Raw genomic sequence first — 18621 nt, 5'->3', positions numbered from 1 at the left:
AGTTATCAAGTTAAGCATTGCAGTGCCTTCAGGATTAGCCCTTAGAAAAGGCGACAGGCTCCCTGAGCATCTTCTTGTCACTTCATCTAAGCCCTCTCCTGGGCTCATGTCACACTCCTCTTCACCTCCCTGAACACACCTGTGGTCCCATGCCTCGCTCTCCAGTCTGCCTGCTGAACTCTTGACCATTCTTGCAGACAACTGCTGCCCCCTCCAGGAGGCATATCAGAATTCAATCTAGCTGGCTGGTCACATGTCTATTTCTCCTTGGTAACTGAGCTCTGTGAGGGCAGGGCTTGGCCTTCTTTGTCTTGGCACTCCTGGTACCCAGCCCAGAGCCTGGCACAGAGTGGGCACCCAGTCCTCTTGGCTCAGAGGCTCCTGTATTACAGGCCAAGGGCCTCTGAACCAATCTGATGTTCAGCTACTGCTTGGGTCAGATTAGCTTCTGTCTGGGGACGTAGGTATCCAACAAGAATGGGTGCTGCTCTGAGACAAATCCTCCCTAGGGTACTTCCCAACACATTCCTGGATGCACCACCTTTTCCTCCCCATGATTTCACAATCTGCCCTGACTGACTGTTATGGGAGAAGTCTGTCCTAACATTGGCTTTAGGGGTCTAACGCTGGTGGGAAATCAAAGTTCCTAAGTCCCCACATTAACTCTTTTCTTTTGTTGCCAAATGACCAGGGAAATGATTCTGGCTAGAAAAGGGAAGCATTTGGCTTATCCTTTCTCTAGGTCAAAACACCACTTGAGTGAGCTTTTAGAAACATCTATATGAAGGAGAATAATAGCTCTGGATTAGGACTAGGCACACCTGAAGATCTGGTGATCTTCAGAAGTTATTTCTTTGACTCTTAGTTTCTTTTTCTGTACAATGGGGATAATAAAATTGGCTCTACCTGTTACACTCAGTTGCTGTAAACATCAAAGGGGATAAAGGTTTTCAAGCAGAGGTGTCTAACTTTTTTTCTCTGCTACACATCAGAAGAAAAGTTGTCTTGGGCCACATGTTAAATAAACAAACACTAATAAAGCTGATTAGCAGGGCTAGGCTTGGTGGCTCACCCCTGCAATCCTAGCACTATGAGAGGCCGAGGTGGGTGGATTCTCTTGAGCTCAACAGTTCAAGACCAGGCTGAGCAAGAGCAAGACACCCATCTCTACTAAAAACAGAAAAATTAGCTGGGCACTGTGCCAGGCACCTGTAGTCTCAGCTACTTGGAAGGCTGAGGCAAAAGGATTACTTGAGTCAGAGTTTGAGGTTGCTATGAGCTATGATGTCATGATACTCACCCCCAGGGCAACTGAGTGAGACTGTCTCAAAAAAAAAAAAAAAAGCTGATGGGGGGAGTTGGGGGGTGGGAAATGGTCTGCGCATACTTTTTGTGATATCCAACACCATACATAAGCAAAAAAAGTCCTCACAAAATCAGCAGGTGGCCCATGAGCCACAGATGGACATCCCTGGTTATTGGCAGGCACTAATGGTCAGGTCTTGTTTGTAATTTATATATCCTCCAACCCCGTTGCCTTGCAGGAGATGCCTGGGATGTATTTAGAGGTGCAATACTCTTTTTTTTTTGTTTTTTGAGACACAGTCCTGCTCTGTGATCCTGTGTCATCATAGCTATCTGAAACATCAAACTCCTGGGCTCAAGTGGTCCTTCTGCCTCAGCCTCCCAAGTACCTGGGACTATGGTGTACGCCACCATACCTAGCTAGTTTATTTTTAGTAGAGAAGGGGTCTTGTTCTTACTCAGGCTGGTCTTGAACGCTTTTTTTTTTTTTTGAGACAGAGCCTCAAGTTGTCGCCCTGGGTAGAGTGCTGTAGCATCACAGCTCACAGTGACCTCAAACTCCTGGGCTCAAGCGATTCTCCTGCCTCCACCTCCCAAGTAGCTGGGACTACAGGTGCCTGCCACAACTCTTGGCTATTTTTTGGTTGCAGCCCTCATTGTTGTTTGGTGGGCCCAGGTTGGATTCGAACTCACCAGCTCAGGTGTATGTGGCTGGCGCCTTAGCTGCTTGAGCTGCAGGTGCCGAGCCTTTTTTTTTTTTCTCTGCTTTTAATTTTATTCTTAGAAAATGATGGTATTGAGCTGTCCAAAGACAGTTCCTGCAGATTAATTCCAGTTTTTCTTTTGTAGAGGAGATTTAAGGGAAGTCTTTTATTTTTTTTTTTGAGACAGAGTTTCACTATGTCACTCTTGTTAGAGTGCTGTGGCATCACAGCTCACAGCAACCTCAAAGTCTTGGGCTTAAGTGATTCTCTTGCCTCAGCCTCCCAAATAGCTGGGACTACAGATACCTGCCACAATGCCTGGCTATTTTTTGTTGCAGTTGTCATTCATTGTTGTTTAGCTGGCCCAGGCCAGGTTCAAACCTGCCAGCCTCGGTGCATGTGGCTGGCACCATAACCACTGTGCTATGGGCGCTGAGTTGGTCTTAAACTCTTGACCTCAAGGGATCCTCCCACCTCCATCTCCTAGAGTGATAGGATTACAGGAATGAGCCACTCCTCATGCCTTAACACTACCCTCTGCTCCACTCAACCTCAGAATCTCCAGTTATCTCCTGAACAGCCACATACCTCTCAGTTTACCTGGTTTCTTCTGCTTACAATGCCTTCTTCTAACTGAAACTCAACCTTTACATCAAGGTCCAAGCCTACCTCTAGCAAAACCTCCCCACCCTGCCCTAGATGTGCTCAACCTTTCTTCTTAAACCCTGCAGCACTACTTGTATTACAGTTAGAGATCTAATTATTCTCCCTTCATTCAGACCCCTGATCTCCTTGGTGGCAGGGCTCTGACCCACTCATCTTTACAGCAAACCCCCACCTTAGACAATAGTGGAAGTTCAGGAAATACTGCTGCATGGAAGCTGCTTTCTTTTTTTTTTTTTTTTTTTGTGGTTTTTGGCCGGGGCTGGGTTTGAACCCGCCACCTCCGGCATATGGGACCGGCACCCTACTCCTTGAGCCACAGGCGCCACCCCCGGAAGCTGCTTTCTGAAGAAATTAGTGATGCATCTGCAGAAGGTGCCAAGAATTAATTACTCAGACTGTTTTGAGAGCTGCTTTGATCAAGCTGCTTAGCCTTATGCCACCCTGCCCTCACCTCCTTTGTCCTGGTCTATTTCGGAACTTCTCTCTGCCTGATAGGCATGTTAGAGAGACTTAAGGCCACCTGAATTTTGCTTAGAGGAGATAGAATAAGGAAAATGGGGTCACATCTGAGTCTCTCAGCCTAAGTCCTGCCTGTCTATTTTCTTTTGTGTCTGACCACTGAGAGCCAGTAGTGAGTTCTCTGCTCTAGAAGGAAGGTGGCATGTCTCAACCAAGCTCAAGTTGGGTAGTGTTTTGAGAACATGAGCTTAAGCAGTTTCAAAACTGGCAGCTGCTTTGTGGGGTTGCTCTCTTTGGGTAAGACAGCTTCCGCTTAGGTCCATCTTCAGGTCTGGGTGGAGGAAGAGCAGTGGGGAGCTGCAGATTAAGAGACTGTGCAGGAAGGGACAGGGTGTCAGGAAGTGAGAAGGTAAAATGGACTACAGTGAACTTAACCCTTTCCGATCCTATGTTGAATCTAGTTTGACATGATGATTTTGTTGTTTATTAACAAAAATAAACAAAAATACTTTATTTTATGTAAACTAAAATAGATAATAAAATCACCAAATGAATTCATATATATATTTTTCTCTTTTAAAACTGTAAAATAAAAACAACAACTGTAAAATAATTAGAAGTAATCCACCAACCTCTTTCCTGCCCAAAAGAAATATGAACATGCACGCGGCAGAAATATTGGATTGGAAAGAGTTAATATGGTGGAGAAGTGTGTGGAAGGTGAGGGAGCAGAAGGTGGGAAGTGCAGGAGTCCTCTTAGGTATCCAACAGGACAGATGTTAAGGAAGGCCAGGGATGGGTGTGGCCTGGTGTCACAAGAGAGGCCAACAGTGGCTCAGTTACTCAGTAGGTGGGACCAATTTAGGGGAAAGACTGTTGGGGGTATGAGGGAGAAAGGCTACCTTGGGATAGTTAGGGAGTAGGTGGGAAAAGGGTCAGGAGTCTGGACCAGGGTCTGGGTTTTGGCTGGGACAGGTCCAAGGTTAGATGGTAGTTAGGGAGAGGAAACCAGCAAAATAAGATGACCACGTCTGGTTAAAAAGTAGAAACAACAAGGTGCCAGGTTATTAGGACCCAGCTGACAGGAATTGGATCCAGAAAGTGAAGTGACAAACTGGGAGCTGAGGATTGTTTTTAAGGAAGGAAGCAAAGGCCTGATCTGGGGGTTGTAGAGAACATCGCAAGTGCCACAGATTCCAGTGAGACAGGAATGAGAGTTTGGCCCTGGGGTGGGGTGAGGCAGATTTCTATCCAATGGGTGACAAGAGATTGTACCGTTCAGGAGTCCTTGGGACCAGTATCCCAGCAGGTACAGACTGGGGTTGATTCAGAGCTTATTAAGGGGCTGGTCTGGCAGGGCCCAACAGGCTCAAAACCATCAGTGCCCCAATTGCAGTGAGGGTCGGTTGACAGTGTTCCTAGCCGCGGCGTGATGTAGAGAGGGGGATGTATCAGGGTCCGGGTTGGGGGGGAGGGGCAGGTAGAAACAAGTCCCTATTTCAGGAAGGTGTCAGCGCCCAGATCCTGAAGTCAGATTGGCTGGCGCGAAGTGGGCCCGGGGTGGAGGGAACTGTGGTGACCAGTGCTGGGCAAGGTCGGTGTTCAGGGAGAAGAGGTGTCTGTCTCGCCTAGAAAGGGTTCGTGTCAGCTGTGTCTGGGATAGGGGTGGAAAGCGCCCAGTTTTGCCGCCGACCCTACCTTGCTGCGGGCGCAGCGCACAGAGCGCAGGGCGCCGAAGAAGATGGGCAGCAGCGCCATGAGCAGGAGGCTGCCGTAGGCCAGCGCGATGCCCTCGGGTGTGGAAGGCGGCCGCGTCGTGCCGTTGGTTGGACTGCCTGACTCGGCGCTGCCGTTGTGCGGGTCGCTGAGGGCCGAGTCCATGGCGAAGGTGCGTTGGAGATCCGACTTCAGCTCCGGCCGCCGCAGCAGGACGCAGATGGAAAGACACTGGCGCTGCGGGGAAAGCCACGTTCCCCTAAAGAAACAGGAAATGACGTACCTTCCTCGCCATACCGCTTCGCGCACGCGCACGCATGTACGCGCGCGCGTTCACTTCTCCCCGCCCGCTCGCCCTCTAGCGGTGGCAGAGGGCTGGGCGCCGGGTTGCTAAGCAACTTACTAAGTTCAGAAAGGAACACTGGACCACTGCGGTGGGCATCCATCCGAAAAGAGACCTGAGGACTCCAGTCCCCAGCTGCATTCTATCTTCTCAATCCCAGGCTCTCCCACTGTCCACGAATCCTCATTTTCCTAATGACGAAGTTTTTTTTATTCATGCATGCATCCATTCAATATCCGATTGTTTATTCACTGCTTAAATAAATACTTGTGTCCCACCATATGCCACTGTCTAGACTCTGGGGACACTGAAGTGAACAATAGAGGCAAAAGTTCGTCACTATCTTCATGAAGGTTGCACTTTAGCGTGGTGTGTGTAGGAGGTTGGGAAGACAGTAAATAAAATGAGCAAAATAAAATGTATAGTCTGTAAGATGTAGTGTGTTACACAGCATGTTAATACACTTAAATAATTTAGAGAAAATTAATCAAAAAGAGGTAAGGGATTTTGTGAGCTGTGCAAGTGTATTGCAAATCTGTGTGCCAGGCAATAATAATCCCTTCCCAGTTCATGACCCTGTACAGTTTATAAGGCTTGTGGCTATTATCACAATTGGAAGAAACTACTTATTTAGATTTATGTGATCCTATTTTTAATATTGGTCTTCATAACAGGAATGTTAACATATACACATGGTAAAAACTCAAGAGTACAGGCTGGGCAAGGTGGTCCACACTTGTAATTCTAGCACTCTGGGAGTCCAAGGCAGGTGTATTGCTAGAGCTCAGAAGTTTGAGACCAGCCTGAGCAAGAGCGAGACCCTATCTCTACTAAAAATTGTAGAGATGTGATGGGCACTTGTAGTCCCAGATACTCAGGACGCTGCGGCAAGAGGATCTCTCTCTTTTTTTTTTGTAGAGACAGAGTCTCACTTTATGGCCCTCAGTAGAGTGCCGTGGCCTCACACAGCTCACAGCAACCTCCAACTCCTGGGCTTAAGAGATTCTCCTGCCTCAGCCTCCCGAGCAGCTGGGACCACAGGCGCCCGCCACAACGCCCGGCTATTCTTTGGTTGCAGTTTGGCAGGGGCCGGGTTCGAACCCATCACCCTCGGTATATGGGGCCACAGGTGCCGCCCGCAAGAGGATCTCTTGAGGCCAAGAGTTTGAGGTTGCTGTGAACTATGATGCCACAGCATTTTACCCAGATGACAGAGTGAGACTCTGTCTTAAAACAAAACAAAACAAAACAAAACCCCTCAACAATACATTGTACACAGTGAACAGCAAGACTCCCTCCCTTTTTAGGTTCCTGGCCTTCCTGAAGGTAACCACTCTTAAGACTTTTTTGCATATCATTCTAGAATTTCCTTGTGCATTGCTAAGCATATGTACTCATTTACTAATTCTTTATTCAACAAATCATTACAGCATACCTAGCACATAACAGGTGCTAGGCTAGATTCTGGGAATCTAAATGGTATAAACGAAACAAATATAGGGCTGGGCCATGAATGGCCCAAGGAAATCACCTTGGGCAGAATGCTCAAAGAAGGGCTGACACCAAAAGTGTAAGGGGGAGCCAGCTGAAGGATAAAAATTCTAGGTAGAAGTATGTACAAAGGTCTTGAGGTGAGGAAGGGCTCGATAGAGGAACTGAAAGATGATCAGTGTGTCTGCAGGGGAGTGAAAAGGGAGCAGATGGTGCAAAATGAGGTCAGATTGGTTGACGTGAGTCATCTCACATTGGGCTTGGCGGACCATGGATAAATTTTTTCAAGGGAAATGTGAAAGCAGCCAAGGTTGTTATACAGGGGAGTGGTATATTGATCCTTACATTTTTGGTAATTTTTTGTTTACTATCTGTCATCTCTGTAGGAATTTATGGTCCACAATGCACTACTATTCACTGTTAAATTTTAAGCACCTGGAATAATGCCTGGCACTCAAGGAATATTTATCGAGTAAATGAATGGATGGATGAATATCCCATTTTGTTTTCAAACAACTCTTTAACACAGATAGGAAATTTATATTCTCATTTTATAGATGAGGAAACCGAGGCTTGTATGGCTCATATAGCCTGCTAACAGCAGAGTCCTGACTTAATAACAGGCCTTTTGATTCCATGTCAGAGAGTATTTCCTCCACTTACATCTCACATCTGCCTTTAGATAAAGGCATTTCCCCAGTACTAAAACATTTCGTTATTTCTGCACCTATTCATCTTTCCCCTCATTGAAAACCAACATTGTGCTCACTGATGACTTTTCTTTTCCAGACTTTCCCTCAGGTTTTCCCCTGCCTCTGTCCATTCTTACCCCATATTATTAGTAAAGCTGGAAAATGTACAAGGCACTCAAGTAAAGAAAGGTATTATGGGAACTACGGCTTCAGTCTGGCAGGTAGGCTTGGAAATTTGAGCTTTAATCTCATTCACTGAGTTATTCCACATGTATTTGTAACAGCATGGAAAGGAACAGGACCTGCCACATAGAAGGGGCTCAACAAATGTTAGATGATTAGAAGCAAGAGGGAATGATGTGAGACTTAGGTCCCTAATTTTCACTTCCTACCTGTATGCCCTTGAGCAAGTCACTTTACTATGACTATGCTTCAGTTTCTTCCTCTGGAAAATGACAGCTGTCAAATGTAGGATCCTCTTGTAGTTCATAATTATGATAATTGAGTTTTCATAGGTTGATGTGAAATGTGCCTACCTCAAACCTTGTTGCGATGTCAACACATTATTTGTCTGAAGTGAAAAGAAAAGAACAACCCAGGGTTGTTTCGAGGAAGTAAACTTGGAAGGCATAGTAAATGCTAGATATACATTTGGCCTCTTTGTTTCCCTCTTTACACTGGTTGCTGGGAAGCTCACTTTCAAATTTGCTTCCCACTTTTAGCAATGATACAAACCCTACAGTGTACTAGCCTCACCCTGACTCATCTTTGTACCTTTACTTTTTTTTTTATAATTTTTTTTTTATTAAATCATAGCTGTGTACATTAATGTGACCATGGGGCACCATACACTAGTTTCCTAGACCGTTTGACACATTTTCATCACACTAGTTAACATAGCCTTCCTGGCATTTTCTTAGTTATTGTGCTAAGACATTTACATTCCACATTTACTAAGTTTCACATATACTCTTGTAAGAAAAAATATGGAACGCTTCACGAATTTGCGTGTCATCCTTGTGCAGGGGCCATGCTAATCTTCTCTGTATCAGTCCAATTTTAGTGTATGTGCTGCCGAAGTGAGCACTGTACCTTTACTTTTTATTCACAACTTTTACATCTATTAAAAAAAATCATGTTATATTTAACTGTATTCTGTTAGTAGCTTTAGATAATTTTTCAGAAAGCAGAATTTACTTTAGATTTATTCTTTTTTCTTCACGTGTAAATCTTATTTTATTTTTTAAAATTTTATTTATTTATTTGTTTTTCTTTTTTTATTACATCATAAACACATAGATCATGTATACATTAATGCATTTATGGGGTACAATGTGCTGATTTCATATAGAATTAGGAACACTTAACATCACACTGGTTAATATATACCTCATCTTGCTTACTTAATTATTGTGTTAAGACATTTATAGTCTCAATGATGATTCTGGATAGGGAGGTATTGGAGCTCGTTCCTGTGAGGGAAACCGATGTGAAAAAAGTGCAACTTCTGCTGTCCAGAAATCTGTAGTCTTCAAGAGTAGGGCAGGGAGAGTAAAAGATAAATCTATGACTGTAAAACAATACCAAATATGTTAAGTGTGTAGATAGGGGTGAAAAACAAACAGAAAAGACATCTCTGTGGCGTAATGGTGTTGGGAGATGTTTTTGTTAGTTTTTTTTTTAGATAGAGTCTTAGTACGTTGCCCTCAGTAGAGTACCGTGGTGTCACAGCTCATAGCAACCTCAAACTCTTGGGCTTAAGCTATTCTCTTGCCTCAGCCTCCCAAGAAGCTGGGACTACAGGCGCCCGCCACAACGCCCGGCTATTTTTGTTGTTGTTGTTTTTGTTACAGTTTGGCCGGGGCCGGGTTCGAACCTGCCACCTTCAGTATATGGAGCCGGCACTCTACTCACTGAGCCACAGGGGCTGCCCTGTAAGTATTTTTTTGAGACAGGGTCTCACTCTGTTGCCCAGTTTGAAATGCAGTGGCATGATCATTGCTGACTGTAACCTTGAACTCCTGAGCTCAAGCAATCCCCCTGCCTCAGGTTCTGGAATAGCTAGAACTACAAATGTATGTCACCGCATCCAGCTTATTTTTAAATTTTTTGTAGAGATTGGGTCTTGCCATGTTCCTCAGGCTGGTTTTGAACTACTGGCCTCAAGTGACTCATCCAAATTAGCTTCCCCAAGTGCTGGGATTATAGGCGAGAGCCACCTCACCCAGCCTACTGTCTGTATTGCTTGCACATATCTGTATTGCTTACAAGATATTACACATTGAAGGACATCATGTCTTAATTAATTTTGGATGTTGTCTTTCTTTATCTTTTTTTTTTTTTTGTGGTTTTTGGCCACGGCTGGGTTTGAACCCGCCACCTCTGGCATATGGGACCGGCGCCCTACTCCTTGAGCCACAGGCGCCACCCTTCTTTCTTTATCTTATACAGGAAACTCCAGCAGATTTAATGTGTTCATTCACTATCTAGTCAAACCCTTCACATGTTATTAAAACCAATCAAATATGGTATTCTCATACAAGGTGTGGGATTAGTAGGCTCCATGAAGACTTGTTTTTTCCTTGCAACACTGGATTTCTAGGTGCCATTTGGATTGTGTTTAGAAGATGAAGAAGTACAGATGTTTCTTCATCTGAATCTCTTGAAGAGAGAGTGAGACCATGAGGAGACCAGCTATTGACTGCAGGACATTGCCAACTGCTTTGGTGGTGACATTAGCGGGATTTTGAGCAGCCAAGGTATTCTGGGATGAGTTACTTAGAAGTGTTATTTACAGTTGTTTGATTTGAATAAATCTGCATGGTTAGGAGGCATGTCAGAGGCAGCAGCCCCCATCTATGCCTGGTCGCCGCTGCTCAGCCCCTGCCCCTCCATTGTTGTGCTGTGTATCTTTCTTTCTTTCTTGTTTTTTTTTTTTTTTTTTCAGACAGAGTCTTACTCTGTCCCCCTGGGTAGAGTGCCATGGTGATGAAGCGCACAGCAATCTCAAACTCTTGGGCTCAAGTGATCCTCTTACCTTGCAGGAAGAATCTGAGCTCAGGAGTTCAAGACCAGCCTGAGCAAGAACAAGATTCTATCTCTACCACAAATAGAAAAACTAGCCAGGTATGATGGCAGGCTCTGTACTCTCAGCTACTCAGGAGGAAGGATCGCTTGAAGCAGGAGAATCGCTTGAAGCCCAGAGTTTGAAGTTTCTATGAGCTAGGCTAAGGCCATGATATTCTAGCCTGGGCAAAAGAGTGAGACTCTATCTAAAAAGAAAGAAAGAAAGAAAGAAAGAAAGAGAGAGAGAGAGAGGGAGGGAGGGAGGGAGGAAGGGAGGGAGGAAGGAAGGAAGGAAGAAAAGAAGGAAGGAAGGGAAAAGAAAGGGTAAGAGGATTTTCATCCCCTCCCCTTTAGCAATCATTCCAAGAGTCCTATATATTAATAATACTTCTACTTATATTTAATGAGCCAGACCATAATTATCTGGTCCATCTAACCACAAAGGAGACTATGTGCACTCTATGAGTTGGAAAGCACTAAAGCTAGTTATTATAAATCTTGCAATTGCCTAGATAAATATTGAGTTTTCTTTTTCTTTTCTTTTCTTTCTTTCTTTCTTTTTTTTTTTTTTTGAGACAGAGCCTTAAGTTGTTGCCCTGGATAGAGTGCCGTGACATCACAGCTCACAGCAACCTCCATCTTCTGGGCTTAAGTGATTCTCCTGCCTCAGCCTCCCAAGTAGCTGGGACTACAGGTGCCTGCTACAATGTCCAGCTATTTTTTGGTTGTAGTTGTCATTGTTGTTTGGCAGCCAGGCTGGATTTGAACCCGCCAGCTCTGATGAATATGGCTGGTGCCTTAGCTATAGGCACCGAGCCAAAAATTGAGTTTTCTTATGATGGGAGGAGAGGTGGGGAATGGAAGATAGGAGCTGACAGCAATCTATGCCATTGAAGGGCTCCCAGGGGAGTGGGCATTTGAACCAGGTCGTGAAGGTTAAAGGAGACTTTATTTTCTATATTTTATTTTTATTTTTTAATAGCTAATATATATACATGATAGTGTTCTAATAATGTAAAAGGGAATCCAGTGAAAAATTCCCTGCTTATAGTTTCCTAGGCTTCCTCTCCAGATGTAAGTACCAGTCATAATTTCTTGGGGCATACATATAAAATCATATCCCTAAAAAAAAGACAATTGAGGCTGGGTGTAGTAGCTCGTGCCCATAATCCTAATACTCTGGGAGGCTGAGGCAGGTGAATTGCTTGAGCTCAGGAGTTTGACACTAGCCTGAGCAAGAGCAAGACCCTGTGTGTATTAAAAATAGAAAAATTAGCCAAATGTTTTGTCAGGTGCCTCTAGTCCCAGCTACTCAGGCGGATGAGGCACGAGCATCACTTGAGCCCAGGAGTTTGAGGTTCTATGAGCTATGATGCCATGGCACTCTGCCCAGGCCATCAGACTGAGACTCTGTCTCAAAAAGAAAAAAAAAAGAAGACTATGGAGTCAGGTGTGGTGGCTTACACCTGTACTATCAGCTACTTGGGAGGCTAAGGTGGGAAGATTGCTGAGATGAGGAGTTTGAGACGAACCTGGGCAACACATGGAGTGGAACCCCATCTCAAAAAATATATAATTGGAATTTGTCTTAGTCTATTTTGTGTTGCTATAACAGAATTCTTGGATAATTTATAAAGAAAAAAGATTTATTTGGCTTGTAATTCTGGTGACTGGAAAGTCCAGGATTGAGCAGCTGCCTCTGGTGAGGGCCTCAAGTTGTTTCCACCCCTGATGGAAAACAGAAGGGGAGTGGGCGTGTGCAAAGAGAATGTGATGAGAGAGGAAGCAAGAAAGAGAAACCAAGAAAGAGGAAGCCATACTCATTTTAACAACCTGATCTTTTGGGAACGAATTCGTTCCTGAGAGAGTGAGAATTCACTCACCCCAGAAGGAAGGCATTAATGCATTCATGAGGGATCTTCCCTCATGAACCAAACACCTCCCACTGGGACCTACCTCTTAACACTGCCACACTGGGGACCAAATTTAAACATGAGTTTTGGCAGGGACAAACCAACTCACAGCAAGAATATAAGTAGGCTCGGCACCTGTAGCTCAAGCTGCTAGGGTGCCAGCCACATAGACAGGAGTCAATAGGTTTGAATCCAGCCCAGGCCTGCCAAACAACAATGACAACCACAACCAAAAAATAGCTGGGTGTTGTGGCGAGTGCCTGTAGTCCCAGCTGCTTGGTAGGCTGAGGCAAGAGAATGGCTTAAGCCCAACAGTTGGAGGTTGCTGTGAGCTGTGAGGTCCCAGCACTCTACCCAGGGCGTCAGCTTGAGACTCTGTCTTGAAAACAAACAAACAAACAAACAAAAAAAGAGTGTAAGTATACTAGTGCTTTGGAGATCACTGAAATAGACGGAGTTGAAAACAGAACAGAGGATGTTATTTCTGCCTAATATAGGGGAAAGAGAATTAGGAAAGGTTAGGGAGAAGAATAGGCCTTTTAAGATGGGCCTTCAACGATAATATGTACGACTTTTTTTTTTTGCAGTTTTTGGCAGGGGCTGGGTTTGAACCCTCCACCTTTGGTATATGGGACCAGCACCCTTCCTTTGAGCCACAGGCACCGCCCAATACATAGGACTTTTTTAAAAGACGGGGGAGAGTGTTCATGCAGAGAAAATAGCACAAGTGAGGGGATGATAGGGGATCAATCTGGGTCCAATCAAGAGATAGAAAACACACAGTAATTTAAACGGGAATCTTCACGTGAAGAACTATTAAGCTATGGTAGGACTATAAATAGCTAAGTAGCTATAAACATTGGGGGCCTAAAGGGTACCCTTGGCCTAAGGGAGGATACCGCAGGAAGGACAAACCTGGAATGAGGGAGCTCTTCCCGGACTGAATTTAGCCCTCGTTAGAGAAACTGTGGTTGTAGCCCCCTAGATGGTGATGAAGTCTGTCAGGTTGCCTGGGCCAGAGCTGGTCCATAGTTGCTGAGCAGGAAAGAACAATTTTGGGTATAGGGGAGCCAAATTTGGCAGACTAGGATACAGAAGGAGTTGGGGTGCTGCTGTGGGCTCAAAGACTGGAGAACATGGTGCCCATGTTGGGATGGACAAATCTCTAGGATGCAGGCTCTGGAGTTGAGTGTATGGAGAGAGTCAAGGCACTGCTGTGGGCACTGCTGGAACCAGGAGCTGGAGAGGGCACGCTCTCGAAGAACCTAGTGCAGTTCTGTATATGGCTTAGGCCATAAACAGGTGGTTCCAGCCAGTACCAGGGTCTGAAGATCAAGTGGCTGGCTCTGTAGACAGGCAGTCCTGTGGGGCCCTCAGTCTGTGTGTGTACAAGGGTGAAGAGTAGTTGTGGGCAACAGTGAACCTAGGCTAGGGTGCAGGCATCTATGTTCTCTGGGGCTCCTGGCTATGCTACTGTGGCCCTAGTTAACTAGGCACTTAGCTCTGGAGAAACTGTGGGCCAAGTACTGAAGAAGACAGCATGCTCTCCAGGGCCCTGGCAAGTGAGCCAACCTGGAACTAGAAAGGGAAGAGTCACTCTCCTCCAGCGTCCCTCTAGTATACTCTACTAAAAAGGCTCAACATATAGCAGCCAGCAAAGGAGAGATATTTATAAGGCCTAGCTTTATTATTACATAGTATAAAATCACATGGCCTGGTTCAGGTTTGGAAGATGGTACTGAAAGAAAATATTACCATGAGAATGTGACCACTTCTCACTCCCTACCATAGGAATGTGACCACCTCTCACTCCCTACCATAGGAATGTGACCTTTTGTAACTGTTCCAGGAGATAGCCCCAGGAGCTGCAGCAAATGTTTACTATTAAGCAAATATTTGACTGTTAGTCTTGTCTTAAGACAGTTGAATAGTGAACCAGAGTTCTTCTTATCTGGTTAGAGCCCCAGCTGTGTCTATTCCCTCTTACTTTATTAGAGCCCCTGGCATGTCTGCTATTCCCGCCTACTTTGTAGTTTTTGCCTTTATAAGCTTGTAAAAAACTGCTGTGCGGGGCTTGACTCCTCAGCTTCTAAAAGAGTTGTGAGTCAAGTCCCAGCATGCTGGAATAAAAATCCTCTTGCGTTTTTGCATCAAGCGACGTCTCTTGCGGTTGATTGGGGTGGTCAGAGCTCCGGGCAGAGTGGGGGTTTCTGCCCCAAGTCTTTCATTTGGGGGCTCATCCAGGATATAACGACCACCCCTCACCTGCAGAGTCGACCTTGGAGGTAAGAAAGGGGTACCCTGAAAACTGTCTAGTCTGTGTCTTCAATCCTTTTGTTTGACTTTGTGTGCGCGCTTTCGATTTCGCAGCCGTTCGGCACCTCGTGAGAGTGGCCGGACAGTGGTCGGTAGACGTGCCCGGAGGACCACAGGCTGAAACCCTGGGGGATGCCCCAGGAACTGAGGAGAACCAGGGACGCCTGGTTGTCTCCTGCTGTAAGGGCGCTGGTCGAGTCTGGTTGTTCGATCAAAAATTACGGGAAACGCGCCCGTCTGATTCTGTTATAGGCTTGTGAAGGACCAAGTGTGGTAGGTGGGTCCTTGTACCTGTAATATTTCTGTTATTTCTGTTATTTGTGTTTCTGACATATCCACTGACGATGGGACAGACTGTGACAACCCCTCTGAGTTTAACTCTAGATCATTGGACTGAAGTGAAGAGAAGAGGTCGTGATCTGTCAGCAGAGGTTAAAAAAGGCCCATGGCAGACTTTCTTCTCCTCGGAGTGGCCTACTTTTAACATCGGCTGGCCCTCAGGAGGAACCTTTGACTTATCTCTTATTTTTGCTATTAAAGAGATTGTCTTTCAGAGAGGACCGGGAGCCCATCCGGATCAACAACCTTACATCATAGTCTGGCAGGACCTGGTGCAGAATCTGCCCCCCTGGGTTCGGCTGTGGACTGCCACATCCAGGCCCCCGTCTAATCCTCAGGTGCTCGCTGTCCAATCTTCCAGTCCCAGAAAAGGGGGCGACAGTTCGGACCCCCCTAAGAAGATCTACCCGGAAATCCAGACTGATCATCTTCTCCTCGACCCTCCACCCCCTCCTCCCCCATACCCTCCCGCCTTGGCTCCTGTTGGGGGGCAGGGAGGACCAGCATTGCCGGATCCGGCGATTGCCCCCTCTGCACCCCCGGGGGAACCTTCACTGGGGCCCGCACAAGGTACCAGGAGTCACCGCTGGGGAGGAGTGTCTCCCGACACTACTGTTGCCCTACCCCTGAGGGCATACGGCCCCCTGCCGGTGGCAACAGATGAGGGACCACCTCCTCTCCAGCCCCTCCAGTACTGGCCATTTTCTTCCGCAGACCTGTATAACTGGAAAACTAATCACCTCCCTTTTTCAGAAGACCCCCAACGCCTGACTGGGCTGGTAGAGTCCCTGATGTTCTCTCATCAGCCCACATGGGATGACTGCCAGCAGCTCATACAGACTCTCTTCACTACTGAAGAGAGGGAGAGGATTTTACTAGAAGCTAGGAAGAATGTACTCGGGGCGGACGGGAGTCCTACCCAGCTCCCCAACATCATCGAGGCTGCCTTTCCCCTCTCCAGACCAGACTGGGATTTCAACACGGCAGAAGGTAGGGAGCGACTGTCAGTCTATTGCCAGGCTCTAGTGGCTGGCCTCCGTGGGGCGGCAAGATGCCCCACTAATTTGGCTAAGGTAAGAGAAGTAATACAGGGGGCCACGGAACCCCCCTCCGTGTTTCTTGAGCGTCTAATGGAAGCTTTTAGGCGCTACACCCCATTTGACCCTGCCTCTGAAGGACAGAGGGCTTCCGTGGCTATGACTTTCATAGGGCAGTCAGCTGTAGACATTAAAAGAAAGCTGCAGAGGATTGAAGGATTGCAGGACTATACCTTGCAGGATTTAGTTAAGGAAGCTGAGAAAGTATACCATAAAAGAGAAACTGAGGAAGAAAAAGAGCAGAGAAAGGAGAAAGAGAGAAAAGAAAGGGAAAATAAGAGAGACCAAAGACAGGAGAAAAACTTAACACGGATTTTGGCCGCAGTAGTAGGGGAGAAGAGCCAGGAACAGACCCAAGGTAGAACTAAGAAGTCAGGTAGCCTGAGCAACCGCATCCCGTTAGATAAGGATCAATGTGCCTACTGTAAGGAAAAGGGGCACTGGGCCAGGGAATGTCCTAAAAAAAAAAGAAAGAACTCTCCAAGAAAGTACTGGCCTTAGAGGAAGAAGAAGATTAGCGGGGACGGGGCTCGGAACCCCTCCCCGAGCCTAGGGTAATACTTAAGGTGGAGGGGAAGCCAGTTGAGTTCCTTGTAGACACCGGAGCTCAACACTCAGTCCTACTCGAACCATCAGGACCCGTCTCCAAGAAAAAATCCTGGGTTGTAGGGGCCACAGGGCATCAGCAGTACTCATGGACTACCCGAAGATCAGTAGATCTGGGAGTGGGACGGGTAACCCACTCGTTCTTAATTATCCCTGAGTGCCCTGCGCCCCTCCTCGGGAGAGATTTACTCACCAAAATGGAAGCCCAAATCACTTTTACTCCTGATGGCCCAGAGGTAACCCAAAATAAGAGGGTAACAGCCCTGACCATGCGTTTAGAGGATGAACATAGACTCTTTGAAAAGCAGCGGGAGAAAGGGACTAGTCTCGTAAATGACTGGCTAGAAAAATATCCCGGGGCATGGGCCGAAACTGCTGGAATGGGACTGGCCGCAGAAAGGCCACCTATAGTCATAGAACTCAAAGCTACTTCCACTGCTGCGGCAGTGCGCCAATATCCTATGACTAAGGAAGCTCGGGAAGGAATTAAGCCTCACATTCAGCGTCTCCTACAGCTGGGCATACTAGTAAAATGCCAGTCACCATGGAACACGCCCTTATTACCCGTCAAGAAACCCGGCACAGGAGACTATTGCCCTGTGCAGGACTTAAGAGAAGTAAACAAGCGGGCGCAAGACATCCACCCCACCGTGCCTAACCCTTATAATCTGTTAAGCTCTCTCCCTCCAAACCATATCTGGTACACTGTCCTGGATTTAAAGGATGCCTTCTTCTGCCTCCGACTACACTCCTCTAGCCAGAACATCTTCGCATTTGAATGGAGAGACCCGGACTCTGGAACAACGGGGCAATTGACATGGACCCGACTTCCACAGGGGTTTAAGAACTCCCCAACCATCTTTGATGAAGCCCTCCACCAAGACCTAGCTCACTTTCACGCCAGCCACCCTCAGGTAACGCTCCTACAATATGTAGATGACTTACTACTAGCTGGAACAACAAAAGAAGAGTGCTATCGGGGCACAGAACTGTTGCTAGAAGAACTAGCCCGCTTAGGATATCGAGCCTCTGCTAAAAAAGCCCAGATCTGCCAGAAAGAGGTAACGTACCTGGGTTACACCTTAAGAGGAGGGCAGAGATGGTTAACAGAAGCCAGGAAGCATACTGTGACTCAGATTCCAGTTCCCCGCTCGCCCCGCCAGGTGCGAGAATTCTTAGGAACTGCGGGGTTCTGCCGCTTATGGATACCGGGGTTTGCTACTCTGGCAGCTCCCCTCTACCCTTTGACCAAGGAAGGCACTCCCTTCGAGTGGGGTGCCAGCCAACAGCGGGCCTTTGACAACATTAAAAAGGCATTATTATCAGCCCCGGCCCTGGCTCTACCAGATGTAACAAAGCCCTTTGTCCTATACGTAGATGAGAAGAGAGGAGTGGCCCGAGGGGTGCTGACGCAGCCTTTAGGGCCATGGAAAAGACCGGTAGCATACCTCTCCAAGAAATTGGACCCCGTCGCTGGTGGTTGGCCAGCCTGTCTGAGCTCTGTGGCGGCAGTAGCGGTACTGGTAAAAGATGCAGACAAATTGACTATGGGGCAGAAGTTGACAGTCATTGCCCCCCATGCTTTAGAAAGCATCATCAGACAGCCCCCTGACCGGTGGCTGTCTAATGCCCGCATGACACATTACCAGAGTCTCCTATTAAACGGAGACAGAGTCCAGTTTGGACCGCCTGTCATCCTCAACCTAGCTACCCTATTACCTGATACCTCTGTCCAGAAAGATGTATTACACACATGCCAAGAAGTACTGGCTGAGGAAACTGGAACTCGGAAGGACCTCTGTGATCAGCCCCTGCCGGATGCCCAGCTGACCTGGTTCACTGATGGGAGCAGCTCCATAATAGAAGGTAAAAGGGTGGCCGGGGTGGCGGTAGTGGACGATAAGCAGA

The 18621-nt window shown here is 46.7% G+C and overlaps 1 protein-coding gene and 2 non-coding genes across 5 annotated transcripts in view; 1 reads left to right on the top strand and 2 right to left on the bottom strand.

Moving 5' to 3' along the window:
- HM13 (histocompatibility minor 13) overlaps positions 1-5162 on the bottom strand; it is a 50132-nt gene extending 44970 nt beyond the window's left edge. The window contains exon 1 of one of the 3 annotated variants that reach the window (XM_053574131.1): positions 4833-5162. In XM_053574131.1, coding sequence (XP_053430106.1) covers positions 4833-5015 — 183 coding nt within the window. In that variant the 5' untranslated portion in view covers positions 5016-5162. The remainder of the gene's footprint in view (positions 1-4832) is intronic. The other 2 variants (XM_053574133.1, XM_053574132.1) reach the window with 2 other exon arrangements.
- Positions 5163-7849: 2687 nt separating this feature from the next.
- On the top strand, positions 7850-7953 carry LOC128574409 (small nucleolar RNA U13). Its single transcript, XR_008376772.1, has one exon. It is a non-coding gene; the product is annotated as a small nucleolar RNA U13 (small nucleolar RNA).
- A 403-nt stretch (positions 7954-8356) lies between these two features.
- Positions 8357-8463, bottom strand: LOC128574450 (U6 spliceosomal RNA). The gene has a single exon (XR_008376800.1). It is a non-coding gene; the product is annotated as a U6 spliceosomal RNA (small nuclear RNA).
- Positions 8464-18621: the final 10158 nt, after the last annotated feature.

This window comes from Nycticebus coucang, chromosome 21 (genome assembly GCF_027406575.1).
Source record: "Nycticebus coucang isolate mNycCou1 chromosome 21, mNycCou1.pri, whole genome shotgun sequence".
NCBI classification, from domain to species: Eukaryota; Metazoa; Chordata; class Mammalia; order Primates; family Lorisidae; genus Nycticebus; species Nycticebus coucang.
Note: the sequence above shows the minus strand (reverse complement) of the source record. Positions and strands in the feature narration are given on the sequence as shown.